The sequence below is a fragment of the Dermacentor andersoni genome, chromosome 3 (assembly GCF_023375885.2).
Source record: "Dermacentor andersoni chromosome 3, qqDerAnde1_hic_scaffold, whole genome shotgun sequence".
Taxonomy (NCBI): domain Eukaryota; kingdom Metazoa; phylum Arthropoda; class Arachnida; order Ixodida; family Ixodidae; genus Dermacentor; species Dermacentor andersoni.
In genome coordinates this window covers 227227252-227245455 of record NC_092816.1, presented here as the reverse complement: position 1 = coordinate 227245455, position 18204 = coordinate 227227252, and the positions used below count along the sequence as shown (strand labels likewise).

Here is an 18204-nt window from a genome sequence, read left to right as displayed (position 1 = left end):
AGAATTCCTGGTTTTCCTGGTTGGTGGACACCCTGTAATGCCAACACTGAACAACATAATACCAAGCATCACTCACTGAGCTAGAGCCCCTGAGTTGAGGCAACATAGTAATCTTAAATGTTGAACTTAAATTGTCACGCCGCATTACAATGCCAAGGTAGCAGCACATTACATTCATGTGGCTTGAAAGAGTGAGTTTGGGCTTGTTAGTATGTGAAATCAGTCAAAACTTGATAATTCGAACTCGAAGGGACCCGAAAATTTGCTCGAATTAAAAGTGAATTAAAAGTTCGAATTAAAGGAAGCTAGTTGACAGGCCGCCAATGGAAACTGACCCTTGCAACCTTTAACACCCAAACTCTTTCGAGTGAGGCTAGCTTAACAGGACTCTTTGAGGAACTATCGGGCATTGTTTGGGATATCATTGGCCTTAGTGAGGTTAGAAGAACTGGGGAGGCTTATACAGTGCCGACTAACGGCCACATCCTCTGCTATAGAAGACTACCAGATAAGAAGCAGTTCGGAGTAGGATTCCTAATCCATAAGGACATAGTGGGCAACATTGCCGAATTCTACAGAATTAATGAGAGGGTAGCTGTAGCCATAATCGAACTTAATAAGACGTATAGATAAAGGTGGCACAAGGCTACGCTCCAACCTCCAGTCATGATGATGATGAAGTAGATTAGTTTTATGAAGACGTTGAATTAGCAATGAGAAAAGTGCAAACTCAGTATACTGTAGTAATGGGTGACTTCAATGTAAAAGTGGGGAAAAAGCAGGTTGGTGAACAAGCAATTGGCAACTACGGCGCCGGTTCTAGAAATGGTAGAGGAGAGATGTTGGTAGAACTCATGGAAAGGAATAACCTACGAATAATGAACACCTTCTTCAGAAAGCACAGCAACAAAAAGTGGACCTGGAAAAGCCCTAATGGTGAAACACAGAATGAAATCGATTTCATACTTTCTGCCTATCCCAGCATAGTGCAGGATGTAGAAATGTTAGGTAGGGCCAAGTGCAGTGATCAAAGGGTGAGGTCTAAGATTCACCTGAATTTGAAGAGAGAAAGAGTAAAATTGGTCAAGAAGAAACAGGCCAACCAAGAGGCAGTAAGGATAAAAGGGGACCAATTCAGGCTGGTACTTGCAATCAAATATGCAGCCTTAGAACAGCGAGATGTAGATGACATAAAGGTAATGAATGAAACTGTAACTAGGCGGGCTTCAGAAGCAGCAACTGAAGTGGGAGGCAATGCACCAAGGCAACCAGTAGGTAAGCTCTCCCAAGCAATGAAGGACTTAATAAAGAAACGACAAAGAACGAAACAGTCCAACTCAAGAGACCAGACAGAATTCGCAGAATTGTCAAAACTGATCAACAAGGAGAAAATGAAGGATATTCCAAATTATAATGTAAGAAAGACTGAGCAAGCAGTAATAAATGGATGCAGCATTAAATCAGTGAGAAGAAAACTCGTAGGACAAGCCAAGATGTATACACTGAAAGATAAGCAGGGTAATATCATCAGTAATTTCAAAGATAGAATAAAACCAGCAGAAGAATTCTATGCTGACCTGTACAATACCCAGAGCAGCCAAGATACCTTCATTGAATGTAGTAATGAACAGGTTACAGAGGTTTTTTCTATAACTTGCAATGAAGTTATAGTTATTGAAGTAACTTGCAATGAAACGAGGACAGGCAGCAGGAGAAGATGGAATAACAGTCAGTTTAACCAAAGATGGAGGAGACACCCTGCTTGAAAAGCTTGCGGCCCTTTATACAAAATGTCTCACAACTTCAAGGGTCCCAGAGAACTGGAAGAATGCAAACATTATACTAATCCATAAAAAGGGAGATGTTAAAGAATTGAAAAATTATATGCCCATTGGCTTACTTCCAGTATTCTAGTATAAACTATTCACTAAGATAATTTCCAACAGAACAAGGGCAACACTGGACTTTAGTCAACCAAGGGAACAGGCTGGCTTCAGGAAGTGATACTTTACAATGAATCACATCTCTGTCATTAATCAGGTAATCGAGAAATCCGCAGAGTACAATCAGCCTCTCTATATGGCTTTCATTGATTAGGAAAAGGCATTTGATTCAGTAGAGACACCAGCAGTTACAGAGGCATTTAGATATCTTGGAAAATATCTAGAGATTTCACAGCTACCTTAATTCTGACGTAGTAGTTCTGCGGAAACCCGCAAGGTGGAGAGAAGTGAATAATAAAGGGAAAATCAGACATCCACCCGTTCGTAGCAATTGCTACAAAGAAACCCATACGGATTATTAACTACCTTAATTCTACACAAGAAAAGTAGGAAGATACCTATACAATCTCTACAATGCTATTCACTGCATGCTTGGAAGTATTCAAGCTATTAAACTGGGAAGGCTTAGGAGTAAGGATCAATGCTGAATATCTCCGCAACCTTCGATTTGCAGATGACATTGTCCTGGTCAGCAACACTGGGGACGATTTACAACAAATGATTGAGGACCTTAACAGGGAGAGTGTAAGAGTGGGGTTGAAGATTATTATGCAGAAGACAAAGATAATGATCAATAGCCAGGCAAGGGAACAAGAGTTCGGGATCGCCAGTCAGCCTCTAGAGTCTGTGAAGGAGTACGTTTATCTAGGTCAATTAATCACAGGGAACCCTGATCATGAGAAGGAAATTCATAGAAGAATAAAATTGGGTTGGATCGCATATGGCAGACATTGTCAGCTCCTGACTGGAAGCTTACCGTTATCATTGAAAAGGAAGGTGTACAATCACTGCATTTTACTGGTGCTGACATATCGGGCAGAGACTTGGAGACTGACAAAGAAGCTTGAGAACAAGTTAAGGACCACGCAAAGGGCGATGGAACAAAGAATGCTAGGCATAACGTTAAGAGACAGAAAGAGAGCGGTTTGGATCAGAGAGCAAATGGGTATAGCCGATATTCTAATAGGCATTGAGAGAAAAAAATGGCGCTGGGCAGGTCATGTAATGCGCAGGTTAGATAACTGTTGGACCATTAGGGTTACAGAACGGGTGCCAAGAGAAGGGAAACGCAGTCGAGGACAGCAAAAGACTAGGTGGAGTGATGAAATTAAGAAATTCACAGGCACAAGCTGGAATTGGTTGGCGCAGGGCAGAGGTAACTGGAGATCGCAGGAAGAGACCTTCGCCCTGCAAAGGACTTGGAATAGGTTGACAATAATGAATTTAATGGAGGGTTTGCCTGCAGAGGTGCATGTGCACTGAGCTAACACATGTGTGGGAAGTTCCGTAAGATTTATTTATGTGTATTTACAAATTACAGCCAACGTCCGATTTTTCGGACTCCGCAAGAACGTCCGAAAAAAATGAATGCATGCCTTTTACTGCCCCCAAGGGCTCAAATCGTAACAAGCACGTCCGAAATAGCTCTAAGGCCTGCCAGTACACTTATTAGGCTTATTGGTGCTCGTGATGGGAGATGGCGGGTCCACGCATGTATAATTAAAGGAAACCTGCCATCTCCCGTGACAATTGTCCCTTCCAACTTTTGATGTTTCACCGCGTAACACTACTGTATAACACTACTGTATAGGGGCGAAGCTGACTTTCGGCAAGCGGCGTTACGCAACGTGCTATGCTTTCCGCGCTCCGAAGCCATTGGCGAGGATTACAAAAGGTGGAGTCGGTGCCATTGATAACAGCAGCAAATTGTTTCAATGAAACACACAGCACCCGAACAGCAAGAAACTTGATGGCTACGGCTGCCAGCGGATCTGCGCGCGAGAGCGCCGGCTCGAGGTGGTGAGATAATCAAGATGGCGGTGATGGTGGCTTCGATTAATGCCGTTTCGGACCTGCGGTCACGGCGAAAGTCCGGAAAATCGGACGACGAAGGTTTTTTTTTTTTTCCGATGTTTTAGATGTTCTTATACATCGACTCTATGGGGTACATGGTGGTGCCTTGAAGGCATATCCGAATTATTGGGCATATCGGAAAAATGGGGGGGTACGGAAAATCGGTCGTTGACTGCACAGGACACCTGTCACTAACAGAACTAATCGGTGATGCGTGCCTGCACTCCCTTCTAAGCTATTCCTCTATGGCGGGGTCAGAGGAATGCAGGTCGGACGCGCCGCCGCATGATTTGGTGCACTGCTGCGAGCATTGTCGGAGTGCAGTATGTTCGAGTTGACCATCGCAAATGCTTGCGCGTTCAAATTACCGGGCGCTTTCGCCCATTGGAATACACATAACTCTGACAACGTCAGTTCGAATAAAGCGAAAGTTCGAATTAAACATGCTCGAATTAACTAGATTCGACTGTACTTGACTAGCATACAAAAAACATAAGGCCAGTACAAAAGATGCAGACAAAGAACACACTCACAACATTCAATTATTTTCACAAGAATATAAAGTATAGCAGACGGAGTAACAGCTTGCAAAAATGCATTTGTACAACTTGAGAAAGCAGGACATTAACAGGTAAGAAAATATATGAGAAAGGTGACACGATAAAAACTAAGCTATAAAGCATCGAGAAGCAAGATTACAGCTTCAGTCAATAGAGAGTTTTAGAATAGGGGCCCCAAACGTTTTGGGGCCCCAAAGAAATAGCGTCGAAGCCACTGCGCATGCGCGAGACGCAAACTGCGTTTGGGTCTTGCGTTGGGAACGCTATTTCGCCGATTTAGCGGGAGCTCAAATAGCGTTCCCAAAAGCTTTGCGTCAACAAACATGGCGGCACCCATCGAAGCGACGACTCTAACCTAGCACCAAACTGGGTTCGATTCGCGGTAATGCGTGAAGTTCGCAAGCTAGGAGAAGTGACTGCAGTTATCGCTTTTTCTCAACTAGCGTGTGTTATGAAGATTGATTCATTAGACGCCGCTGATTCCGAATTCGTGTGTGGATATTATGGCTCGTAGGCCTAACACGGCTAAGCTTGGCTGGTGAAGGCACGTAAAGTTGGTTTTGTTGCTCCAAACTAAGCACAACTAATTGTTTGCTGCTTGAAGAATAACCTCTAAATTGTAATTAAACGCGAATACACGCAAGACAAAATTACTATTCATATCATAAGATGGTATATTTTATTTAATTATTTTTAATCGTTTTTCTTAGACGCCGTAGTGGCGCTGTCAGCGCAAGACGCTATCTGCAAATGCAAAGACCTATTCTAAAACTCTTCACTCCTGCGTGCCCCAACGCTAACACCCGCAAAGCTCTTTGGGGCCCCAAAATATTGGGGCCCCTATTCTAAAACTCTCTAATACTGCCATTCCCAGTGAGCCACTCTCTGTGCATGGTTAAAATCATAGATGCAGCAGAAATAGCTACATCTACATCTACATCTCCTTTTTCCGCAATGCTTCTGTGCTCCCCTTTGCGAAAATCATGTCAAACCAACTAGCCCAGCAGCTTGCTATTCTAGAAATACCTAGCCTGGATGACTTGTGCGTTAGTGCCCTATCTACTGATCTCACCAAGAAATAGTCACTTAACCTACTGCAGGAAATGACATGGCAGGAATAGCAGTACCAGCTGAATTCACATTCTTGCTTATCAATGCTTTCTGTCCTTGTTTTTATCATTAATGTCACCTTCCTCATGAATGTTCCTTGCCTGGTCATGCCCTGCTTTATCAAGTTGTACCACTGAACTTCCACAAGATGTTTCTCGGTCTGCTATAAGTAATGCTTGTTAAGATAAATGAGTGATGGAAGCAGGTTTCGTGCTGAAAATTTTACTCAAAGTTCAAGCAAAAATCAAGGATTTAAAGTTTGCTGAAGATGAAAATATAAGGAGGCTGAAACAAGTTTTATTCGTACACATAAACTAAAAAATATTCAGATTTTTGTATTCCTAGATGCAATCTTTTACAGCTAAGCATGCTTCTGAGTTGGACATGCGAATTTGCTGTGGACCTCGCAATTTGAGAACCTATGATAGGCAGCAAACGATGCCGAACCCGAAAGTGGAAAGGTGCCTGTTCTTCACTATTGGCATCGACGAGCTGACAACAGCCCGCAGAAAGCACTGGCCATAAAAATGGAAAAACTCTACTGTGTTCTGGTAGAAAACTGTAAAGCAAAACTTTCTAAGCAATAGAAAATTGCCATTAAGCATAGTATGGCCCAGTATTCGATTGAAAGCCTCATTGGCATTCAGGACAAAATAACATTGCTATTTCTTCAGCTTCAGAAGGAAAAAAGAACTTGATTCTATTCGACAGACATCTTATCGACATTTTTTCCAGACCTTCATATATGAACTGAGTTGTTATCAGTGCCTGCATACTAATTTGGTGTTACTTTTAATAAGAGTAAGAGGATACTATACATCTAGATTCCAAGGCACCTAAGTTACTGACAGCTAGCAAGATTCTAGTTATGTAATGTGAGCAGATGCCTTAGCATGTGCACATCATGTTTTTTTCTAAACAAAACTTGTAACCATAAAGCTTCGTGTTAAATTTTCTGACGTTTGATATTTGATTGAATATTCAGATTTATTTTCCTTGGTTCAATTTGATATGTGATTTGAACTCTACTATTTGGAATTCACACATCACTGGTAAGTTAATAAAGCAGTAGTGACACTTGTTTCTATGTGAAGAACAATAATCCAGGGCAAGAATGTGCTAGTATGCTAAGAGCAAGTGATGTTGACAATAACCTTATGAGATACAGCAAATAACATGTTTTATGTAATGCTGCTGGACAGTTGCTGCCTGAAGAAGGCACTGTCTGTGCATGACGCTGTGCAATCGAAAAGGACATTTCACAGGGCTATTGTATCTGGAAAAAATGAATCCATTATCGATGGCGTGCGTCTGTGAAATGGGTGACTGTGATTGCGGTGACAAGATAATCTTTATGGTGGTTTGAGTAAAGAACGTTTTGACTGCATGTCTTGTGTTTAACTTCTTTTTTCTTTGCTTTAGTCTGCTTACATTGCATTCATTCACTGCATAGCTATTAACGCATGTGACGCTACAGGTGCCGCGCACTGTGCTGCAAAGAAGCATACTGTACACATACACTGCATGCCTATTTTAGTGCTGGGAAATTCAGTATGCAAAATTTACAATAACAGTTCACAAGAGCTTGATGTAACCAATAATTGACTATACCAGAGTTTGTAGTAATCACATTTAACTGCATCAACCTTTAAGTCTTGTGCAGCTCAGCATAGATTGTGAAAAAAAGAATACAATGTAAAGTATATTTCTTAAAACAACTGGCTCACTAAGCAAAATGAAAAACAAGGCAGTTGATTGCTGTCGTAATTTTTTGTGATTGGGGGATTTTATAGGCTAACATGGATAACTGGGAACACACTCATAGAAAAATAAATTGTGAGAGTATCAGTAACAAAGCCATACCTGCAATGGGGCTCTCTGCATGCATTGGCTTCTGCAGCAAAAAAAGAAAAAAAACAATGAAAAGACAACTGTGTTATTTTTTGCACCAGAGCAATAAACCGTACTCTTTCCATTCCAGTTCAGTGGAAAAGGTTCAATTTCAGTTCAACTAAGCGGAGAAAAAAAAATGATTCACACCTGTTGGACCTAGCTTGTGCCCGTCCACATAACTAAGAATAATTTGAGGAAAACAGTGTAAGCTGATTCTGTACATGCCCTCAATGGTGCTTCTGAGCTGCACAGATAAGCCACAAAATAAGAAAATGGCGTACATGCTGTTCTTCAGGCCACAAGCATAGTTACATTAAAAGAAAACACACCACAGAAGGAATACATCGGAAGCAATACGTCATTTCTATCACACCTGCTTTAGTTTACGTACCAAAGCAATCAAAACAGATTACCTGGCTAAGCAGCCCTCCTTCACCTCACATATTATACAAGGTTTCCCAGGTGTCACGCACAAAATGAAAAAATACGGTGAAGTCTTTTATGTGGATGAACCCAACTGAATCTTGTTAGCAACAACGTGAAGAAGCATCCAGTATTTTTGTATTTTTTTAATTAGTTTGTAATTATTTATCAACTAAAGATTACTTTGTTATACTTACAGTAGATATGTGAACACTATGCTTTAGAAAACATTCGAATAATTGTTCGTGGCACACTTTTGGTGACTCCTTCTTCCGGAGTTGAAATGAAAGCCCACAAAAATGGCTAATCACGCCTCACTTGCACACTGCAGCAGCACTACCCTGAAACATGAGAAAAAGGAACTGAACATGCTCCGTGCCAGACCCACCGGGTGCACCACTTCTGACAGGGCATCTACTTTTGTATAGGCATGCAATCTGTGCTCTCAGTGACGTTGGAGCTCATGACCGTTTATAACCGAGGAAAGCAGACTGCCAAAACTAAGTTATCACAAATTGCAGGGCAAGTTATCAATCTGCCACAAAAGGCCAACACAAACATAGGCATAAATGTGTAAATGTAGCAGCCACTTCAGAGAAATTTCACGTCACATTTATGACCAAGACTATTACGCAGACAGAACTATTTAATTGCATCATTGAAAGCAGAGCTGCTATGGCATGCAAGCAGGGCATGATTTGGCGTCCTTTTTTCTTCTACATTTTTTATACTTTCTTTTGAATGCATTGGTGTTCAAGCTACCATCGTCCTGAACTATTAGAGGCATGCTTTTAGGAAACTGTTAACTTGAGCGCCCATGTATTTTGTAGCAAGCTTTAAGGTTGCATAACTTGGAAGTGGATCTACTCTTTGGATTTCTGATAAGCAGGCACGACTTCACTACTGAGCTTCAATTTCGCGACTGCAGGTGCCGTAAGGTTGGTAATTCAAAAGTTAATTAGCACATTTTAGTTAATCTGCAAATTATTGCTGAAATTTTTTATGCTGTTGATGCCCGCCTAGCCACGTAGCTTCTCAGCAAAAATGGGAGGCGCCTAGATATAAGTTCAATTTTTATGCATAAGAAGAAACACTTAGAGTAAGAGTTCCATGGAGGGGATAGTTCAACAGATGAACTATATTCTGAATACAGTGTGTGGTGTTCTGGGTAACACATATCCAAGAATTGTCATTTGATCTTCCAACCACGAGTTCTCTTTCCTATTATTATGTTCACATGCTCCTTGGGGAATGTGGTTCAAGCTACATTTGATTAAATGATGGTGGTGCCAAGCACAGGTGAGACCTCGCAAATTAGTCTCAATCTCAAATCATGCATCTGCCTAGAGTGCATCTCCCTTGGCCTATCTTTCATGGCCACCCAGTTTCCTTGTCTTTTCAGGTTGCCATTTTGTGTTTTGGCAGTGTTACTGCATAGCATACATGGCGCCAACGAACCAGAACTCAGGTCATGATGTGCAGCATTTGACGGCAGCTGATGATCATCAACATTGCCGAAGAGGTGGGGAACAGAGTTGCTGGCTAAGACACGTTGTCGACAAGTCGTGCATCCGCAAATGGAGATTTTTCACAAAGATTTGAGCGTTGTTGTATAAAGTTATTTCTGCTGCCTACATGTGCAGATTGTCTTTATTTTTTTCCAGGGTGTTGTAATTGGGGGTGGGAGTTATAAATGAGAAAATACAGTATCTTTCCTGCATCGGTATGTGACAACATGCACTGAAAGAAGCCTCCCCTCCTGTTTTTCCGTTGTGCTCCTTTACGACCGAATGGGAAAGGAGGGCGTTCCCTGCTCTGCTTGCTCGGGTTCAGTCTTGGCTCCCCGTTGTTATGATCACCCAGTGGAGGCAGCGACTTTTGAACCTCTCCTGCTTTCCCAAGACGAATCATTTCAACTTGGTGAAGCTAACGGTATGTCCCACCAGCATCATCCAGACAGCGACGAGGCACGTCATGTGATGGGCAAACAAAGGAGCTCAATTCCAGGCAACTACTCCTGCCCTCTATCATAATTATTGTAAAGGCCAGTCTCCTGACCCTTACAAGCTGACTGTCAAGGAGAGAACCCACTAATTGATAAAAGGGGCCAACGTCGAGGACATCTGCACAAACTGCACCGATTCCAGGTTCCCAAATTGCCACATGGTTGCCTTGTATGCGGGGGCAATCGAGCAACACTGAAGGCGGAGTTCAACGGAACAGTGCAAAATCACGAGTGGAGTTTTGAAAGCAATTTAAGGATTACGGTTGGCCGAGGCAGAGTGATCAGATTCTCTACTCTAGTCCCCTAGGAAAGAAGACTGTTTTAAAGGTGGACTCTTTTGGTGCCATGAGGTGTTCTCTGGTACATCCTGACATGCACTCTCCCGGATTGATGGAGGTCGTGCTCTCCGAAAATATTGTTACGGGAAGGAAGAAGCGTGCGTCTATTTACAGATGGCTTTTAATGACTGAGCCAACAAGCATAGAGCAGCGATAAAACTAAACTCTTCTTCGTCATCTCCAAGGCCACCATCATCATCCTCTTCTTCCCACATTACCAACTGTGACATCACCCCCGTCGGAAAAAGCACCTTATTGGTGCGGCTCATCGGTCTGGAGAAGGTAAGGTTTGAGACGGCTGACATGGATCATGTCAAAGGCACCGTGGCATCCAGCGGAGACACTTCATATGTGACAGGGGTCACCTGGCGAAGGATGCAGTAAGGGCCATAGTATCACGAGAGGAATTTCTCCGAAAGACTAACACGCCAACTTGGATACCAAACTAGCACAAAAGCACCTGGTTTGTAGTGCACATCGTGATGGCACTGGTCGTAACAGCACTTCTGGTGTGTCTGTGAAGCAGAAAGACGAATGTGGGCAATCTGGCATGCTTGGGTCCCTGTGGCTATCACATCCCGGGTGTACTCTGTCGGCGAGTCGAGTGTGGTCGAAAGAAGAGTCTCGAAAGGCAAAGTCGGCTCACGGTCAAAGAGGACATAGAAGGGTGAATAGCCAGCTGTGTCGTGGCGCGAGGAATTGTAGGCGAACGTGACAAATGGTAGAGCAATGTCCCAGTCGCAATGATCGGAGGAAACATACATTGCTAGCATGTCAGTTATTGTGCGATTCAGGCATTCGGTAAGACCGCTAGTTCGAGGATGGTAAGCGGTAGTAAGTATGTGTTAGTAGCACATGATTGAAGTAGGTCATCTATGACTTTGGCAAGAAGGTATCTGTCGCGATTAGTGAGAAGTTGACGAGGTGCACCGTGGTGCAAGATAACGTCGTGAAGCAAGAAATCAACGACGTCTGTAGCGCAGCTGGCCAGTAGGGTTCTAGTAATGGCATAGCGAGCTGTATAGTCCGTAGCAATGGCAATCCACCTATTTCCGTCATTTGATATGGGGAATGGTCCGAGAAGATCGACGCCAATGCGAAAAAAAGGGTCGGCTGGTATATCCAAAGGCTGTAGCAGTTCGGAAGGAGGCACAGCTGGTCTTTTCCGGCATTGACACGACTCACACGTGACAACATAGCGCCGGACGGAGCGGTTGAGACGGGGCCAGAAAAACCATCGCCGAATTCGGTCATAGGTCCACGTGACGGCAAGGTGTCCAGCGGTGGGAACGTCGTGCAGCTGCTGCAGTACAATCTGTCGCAGATGAGATGGAATGACGGTTAGGAGCTCGGGCCTGTTGGGCTGCATGTTGCGGCGATACAGGATGCCATTTTGTAGTACGCACATGTGAAGGGATGGGTCAGACGGAGCAGAGAGCAGGCGTTCGATAATGGGGAGTAACGACTCATCGCGTCGTTGTTCAGCGCCAATGTCTTGCAAGACAGAGAGCAAAAGAACGCAGATCAGTGCGACATCCACTAAACCGTCCGGTACATCGACGGGATCACGAGACAGGCAGTCGGCATCCTTATGTAGACGACCCGACTTGTAAACCACAGTGTATGTGTATTCCTGCAGCCGTAGGGCCCAGCGATTGAGGCGTCCGGTGGGATCCTTGAGGGAGGAAAGCCAACAAAGGGCGTGGTGGTCGGTTGTAACTGTAAATGGTCGACCATATATGTAGGGTCGAAACTTGCCCACCGCCCAAATGAGGGCGAGACACTCACACTCAGTAATCGAGTAATTGCGCTCTGCGGGAGAGAGGAGACGGCTGGCGTAGGCGATGATGCGGTCGTGCCCACATTGGTGTTGAGCTAAACCTGCACCGATGCCGTAGCCACTGGCGTCAGTGCGGATTTCTGTCGGAGCGGAGGCGTCAAAATGGGCGAGGACAGGAGGTGTGGTGAGCAGCGTGATGAGCTGTGAGGAAGCAGATGCTTGTTCAGAGCCCCAACAGAAAGAAATGTCTTTCTTCAGGAGGTCAGTCAGGGGACGGGCAACATGGGTGAAATTTTCCACAAACCTGCGGAAGTACGAGCAAAGGCCAATAAAGCTGCGAACCTCTTTGGCACAAGTTGGTATGGGGAAATTCTGCACAGCGTGAACTCTAGCGGGGTCGGGACGAATTCCCGACGAATCGACGAGGTGTCCGAGCATGGCTATTTGGCGGCGACCGAAGTGGAACTTAGACGAGTTGAGCTGCAAGCCAGCGGTGCGAAAAACAGAAAGAACAGATGAAAGTCTTTCAAGACGAGTCGGAAAAGTTGAAGAGAATACAATGACGTCATCCAAGTAGCACAAACAGATGGACCATTTCAAACCACGCAAGAGCATGTCCATCATCCGTTCAAAGGTCGCCGGGGCATTGCAGAAGCCAAAAGGCATTACCCGGCACTGATATAGGCCGTCTGGTGTGATGAATGCGGTCTTTTCACGGCCCATTTCATCCACGGCAATTCGCGAATATCCAGAGCGAAGGTCTATAGATGAAAAATAAGGGTGCCGTGGAGACAACCCAGAGCATCGTCAATGTGGGGAAGTGGATATACATCTTTCTTGGTGATCGTATTTAGATGACGATAGTCAGCGCAGAATTGCCAGCTGTTGTCCTTTTTGATGAGAACAAGAGGGGACGCCCACGGGCTGGAAGAGTGTTCAATAATCCCTTTGGCAAGCATCTTGTCAACCTCGCTCTGGATAACTTGTCGCTCAGAGGGCGACACTCGGTATGGGCGTCGGCAAACAGGTGCTGCATCGCCGGTATTTATACGATGCTTCACGACCGTAGTTCGACACCAAGGGCGATCGTTCAGGTTCAGGTACATTGACAATCTCGAATACCCCGTCACTGTCCTTGCATTGCAAGAAACCGGGGCTGCGGTTAAGCTCTCGGGCTATAACACTTTTCAGCGAGACCCGTCCACCTGTCTCCTAGTCAATAAAGGCTACACAGCGCAGGAGGTTGATCTCGACCTAAATCTGGAATATTCGTACGTGATGGTCTCTGTCCTCCCCCTGTGGCGAACAGATAGCCCTGTACACATACTTAATATATACTGCCCCCCCAAAACTAAAAAAACGTTACTTTTTCTAACATCTTTGGCGCAGCACTAAGGATCGCGGGTTGCGATCCCCTGATGATAGTGGGTGATTTTAACGCCCCCTGTCCCATGTGGGGCTATCGCAAGGAAGAGCCGCGTGGTCGTAAGTTGGCGGGACTTATATCTACGCTGGGCATCACTCTTCTAACCGACCCGGTCCACCCAACACGTGTAGGGAATTCTGTCACTCGGGACACCTGCCCCGACCTTACCCTCACGAAACACATCCGACACGCAGACTGGATCAACACTGAGGAGACCCTCTGTAGCGCTCACTGCATACTGAACACTATCATTTACACTCGACCCTTACATCGCCCCCTTGCACAAGCCAAACTTCCCGACTGGAATGCTTTCCGCCAGGCCCTCCCAGTAACTTCTCTCTTGGAACAAGGCTACTCCACTTGGGCGCATGGACTCATGCAAACACTCCGTTCACACGAAAAGCAGATACAGCTTACGGAACGTGCACCAGACGTGGATAACCACCTGATGCACCTCTGGGAAGCTCGCCGCAGCTTAACCAAACGATGGCGACAGCAGAAACACAATCGTAAACTCCGCGCTCGTATCTCTGACCTTACTCGGCAAGCAGCCGAGTACATTGCCCAGCTCGCCGACACTAACTGGGTAGATAGATGTAACAGCGCAGCAAAACAGATGTCGAGCCGCAACACTTGCCGGCTCTTCAGGAGTCTTATAGACCCTGCACAAACATGATCGAAAACCAAGAAACACCTCACTCGTGCACTACACAACTTTCAAGGAAACACGGAGCAGCTAGCGAACGCTTTGCGCTCACAATACCTCAATCAGGATCGAGACCCGCGAGGGATGGATTATTCGTATGCAGGCTGTGATAATCCTGAAATGGACCAGCCTTTCCAGCTTCACGACCTTCGCGCAGCTCTTACACGAATGCGCAGGGGGACAACGCCTGGGAGTGATAAGGTAAACTGTTGGCAAACCTTCCAGATCAGGCGTATGAAACCCTACTCGAATACATCAACGCCATTTGGACCGGCAACACTTCATTGCCAGCCAATTGGAAGACATCGTTGGTAACCTTTATCCCGAAGGCGGGGAAATCGGTAAACATAGACAACCTCCGGCCCATCTCCCTCACTTCATGTGTAGGGAAACTCGTGGAAACGATGGTCCGTGACCGCCTCTCGGAATATCTTGAGAGCAAGAACACCTTCCCCGACACAATGTTCGGCTTCTGACCTCATAAGTCGGCACAAGACATCCTTTTACAGCTTCATCACGAGATCCTCGAACCCACAGAACACTCACATAACGACAAGATAGTCCTGGCACTCGATCTCAAGGGTGCCTTTGATAATGTTAAGCACGCCGTCACTCTAAACCATCTTAGCGAGACCAACTGCGGCGCTCGTACTTTCAACTATATCAAACATTTCTTAACGGACAGCTTGGCCTATATACGCCTACAAGAGACCGAGTAAGGCCCATTTGAGATGGGAACATGGGGCACACCACAAGGTTGTCCCCACTTCTTTTTAACATTGCCATGGCACACCTCCCGGCACAGCTGGCGGGTGTCGATGGTGTGCAGCATGCGCTGTACGCCGACAACATCACCATCTGGGCCACTACGGGAAACATAGGAGAGATGGAGGAATGCCTGCAAGCAGCGGCGAGCATAGTAGACCACTATGCCACGCACTGCGGCCTCCAATGCTCCCCGTCCAAGTCTCAATTTGTGCATATTCGAACTTCCCCGAAATGCAAAATCTCAGTTCAGCTTTCTCTCACCAGTGGACCCATCCGAGAAGTGGAGGAGATTCGAATACTCGGTCTCTTCATTAACCAACATCACAAAAGGCAGACACAACTCTTGCCAAACTCCACAAGGTCAGCGACCAGGTGGGCTGGATGGTTCGCCGTGTTTCCAACAAGCGAGGAGAGTTGCGAAGTAAGGATACGGTGCGGCTTGCACATGCCTTCGTAACTAGTAGAGTACCGTACTCGACCCCATACCTACGCTTACGGAAACATGACGAAAATTGCTTAGAGGTAGTACTCCGCAAAATGTTCAAGAGAGCCCTCGACCTCCCGATCTCCATTTCCAACGCGCGTCTTCTCGCGTTGGGGGTGGTAAACACCTATCGGGAACTTCGCGAGGCGCATCTCGTTAACTAATCCACGCGTCTCGCCCAGACTGTGTCCGGTCGCCGCATCTTAGACCGGTTACACATTAAAAATGACCACCATATGATGGAAAGGGTTCGAGTGCCCGAACTCTGGAGACGCGCCCTCTACGTTCGACCCCTTCCAACTAAGATGAACAAGGAGGACCATAATGGCCAGCGCCAGGCGCTGGCGGATGCCCTGCACTGCCACTATGGCTCTAAGAAACACGTCTTCTACGTCGATATTGCAGGCCCCAACCACTCCAGGGGGCGATGGTACACGGCTGCAATCATACACGAGGAAAGACACGTGGATGGCCTCTCGTTCAAAGCACCCAGCTCAACACATGCGGAGGAGGTGGCGATCACCCTCGCAGCCTCCCGACTCCAAATTCATCCTCACAGACTCCCGTGGAGCCTGTCGTAACTTTCAATTGGGATGGATCACTCCTCTCGCTGACAAAATTCTTCGCCGCTGCATTCGCGACTGCGATCCAACTCATCGCTCAATCATATGGGTCCCCGGCCACCAAGGCATGCCAGGTAACGAAGCCGCCCATGAGGCAGCCCGCGCACTCACTTACCGGGCACCAGGCATCACTTGGGAGGACCTTGACCCAGATCACAGCCCTCTTCTTTCTTTTAAAGACATTACTGAGCACTATCGTGCCGAACACCGCCGTTACCCGGTTCCTATGAAGGGACTGGGTAAAGCTGGTGAACAAACTCTCCTTAAGCTCTTTACAAACACCCTGCTGTGCCCGGCGGTTCTCAAGCACTTTAAGCCTTCTTTTGACGGCCGCTGTTCTTTCTGTGGGGAGGTGGCCGACACCTTCCACATGGTTTGGGCATGCGGGCAAAATCCTTCTCTCCCCCCATCACCTCTTCCCCTTCCCGAGAGGACTGGGAGGCAGCCCTACTCGGCTGCCAGGAACTATCGGCCCAACAAGCCCTAGTTCGGCGGACCTGCGTAGCAGTCAAGACCAACGGGGTCCCGGAATGAGAGTCCGCCCAGTATAGCAAGGGGCGCGACCAACTAGAGGTCTCTCCCCGAGCACCTCTCTGTATATATAGCCCAATAAATGCTTTTCACCACCACCACCGCACTCATGATGGAAATTTGGGCTCCAGTGTCGATGAGTGCTGTAACGGGCATACCATCCATGTCCACGTCCAGAAGGTTCCGATTAGTAGGCAGGGTCAGCAGAGGAATTTAAGGCCGGGGTTCTAGAGCAGCGTCACCTCCAGGAGCTGCCCCAGTTAGTTTCCCGTCAGAGGGCAGCGACGGTAAGCTGGGGGTGGAGAGCGACGCTGCTGGGGAGAACGGGAGTGGCGACTACGTGGCAAAGGCGAGCAGCTGGTCGCGGTGGCTCGAGTGTTGTCAGGTGCGTCTTCAACCTCGGTGGAGAGTGATGGCGGGCGAGGATTCAGTGGGGAGCGGCGGTAGGCGGGAAAGCTTGGTCGAGAGTGGGCTGGCCAGGAACTTCGACAGTGGTGAGAGATGTGGCTCACACGTCCACAGTAAAAGCAGATGGGTCTATCGTCATGTGTGCGCCATTCGGCCGGGTTGTAATAGCTCGGATATGGACCGTATTGGCTCCGCTGAGCAGGGGCAGAGGCAGCAGACGAAGCAAAGTCAGGACGGCTGGCGGAGCAGATGGACGGAAGACCCACATTGGCAAGTTCTTGGCAAATTACCAACTGAATGAGAGACACAAGCGGCTGGGAATCGTCAAAGCACTGCGTCACTGGCGTGGCAGGAGACGCTGCTTCGATTTCTCGCCGAACGATACGTACGACATTCTCACAGTAGGTGGGCTCATGCGGTGGACAAATGTCTTCGCACGTCGACGAAGCTGCGGTATTAGGTAGACGCGTAAACTGTTTAACCATGCGGCAACTCTTCGCGTCTTCAAAGCGGCGACATTCGTTAATGATCTCATTGACCGTTGTTAAGTTCTTGTAAACAAGCAGGTTAAATGTGTCGTCCGCGATGCCTTTTATAACGTGGCTGACCTTGTCTGCCTCTGCCATATTGTTATCCACTTTGCGGCAAAGAGCGAGGGCGTCCTGGATGTACGCCCCGTAAGATTCAGTGGACGTCTGTACATAGGTCCCAAGGTCCTTCTTAGCAGCACGTTGGCAGCCGACAGGCTTGCCGAACAAATCTCTAAGCTTCTGTTTGCACTGGTCCCAACTCGTAATCTCTTCTTCGTGTGTTTCGAACCAGACCCGTGCTGTTTTCTTGAGGTAGAATATTATATTGGCCAGCATAAGCGTGTTAGCCCACCTGTTGTGTGCGCTGACCCGTTCGTAATTCTGCAACCAGTCATCGACATCAACGTTGTCGATCCCGGAAAACATGCCAGGGTCGCGAGGCTGGGCCAGGATGACCATCGGCGGCGACGACGGGGTCAAGTTGAACTCTCTCCTTCAGATGACATGGCGGCCAGGTTATGTCCGCTGCGGAGTTCCGTCTTGCGCAAGTGATTACCCCGCATGTCCACCAATGATGTTACGGGAAGGAAGAAGTGTGCGTCTATTTACAGATGGCTTTTAATGGCTGAGCCAACAAGCGTAGAGCAGCAATAAAACTAAACTCTTCTTCGTCGTCTCCAAGGCCACCATCATTGTCCTCTTTTTCCCACATTACTGACTGTGACAATATGTAGTCTGCTTGGCATGTAGCTCATGTTATGA

At 46.7% G+C, this 18204-nt stretch overlaps 1 protein-coding gene across 7 annotated transcripts in view; it reads right to left on the bottom strand.

Annotated features, from left to right (window-relative positions):
* Positions 1-18204, bottom strand: part of LOC126536175 (uncharacterized) — a 181389-nt gene that overhangs the window by 107830 nt on the left and 55355 nt on the right. For 6 of the 7 annotated variants that reach the window (XM_072287426.1, XM_072287427.1, XM_072287428.1 and 3 more), the window contains one exon: positions 7391-7421. In XM_072287426.1, the coding sequence (XP_072143527.1) occupies positions 7391-7421 (31 nt within the window). Of the gene's footprint in view, positions 1-7390; positions 7901-18204 lie in introns of those variants that run through there. The other variant, XM_072287430.1, reaches the window with a different exon arrangement.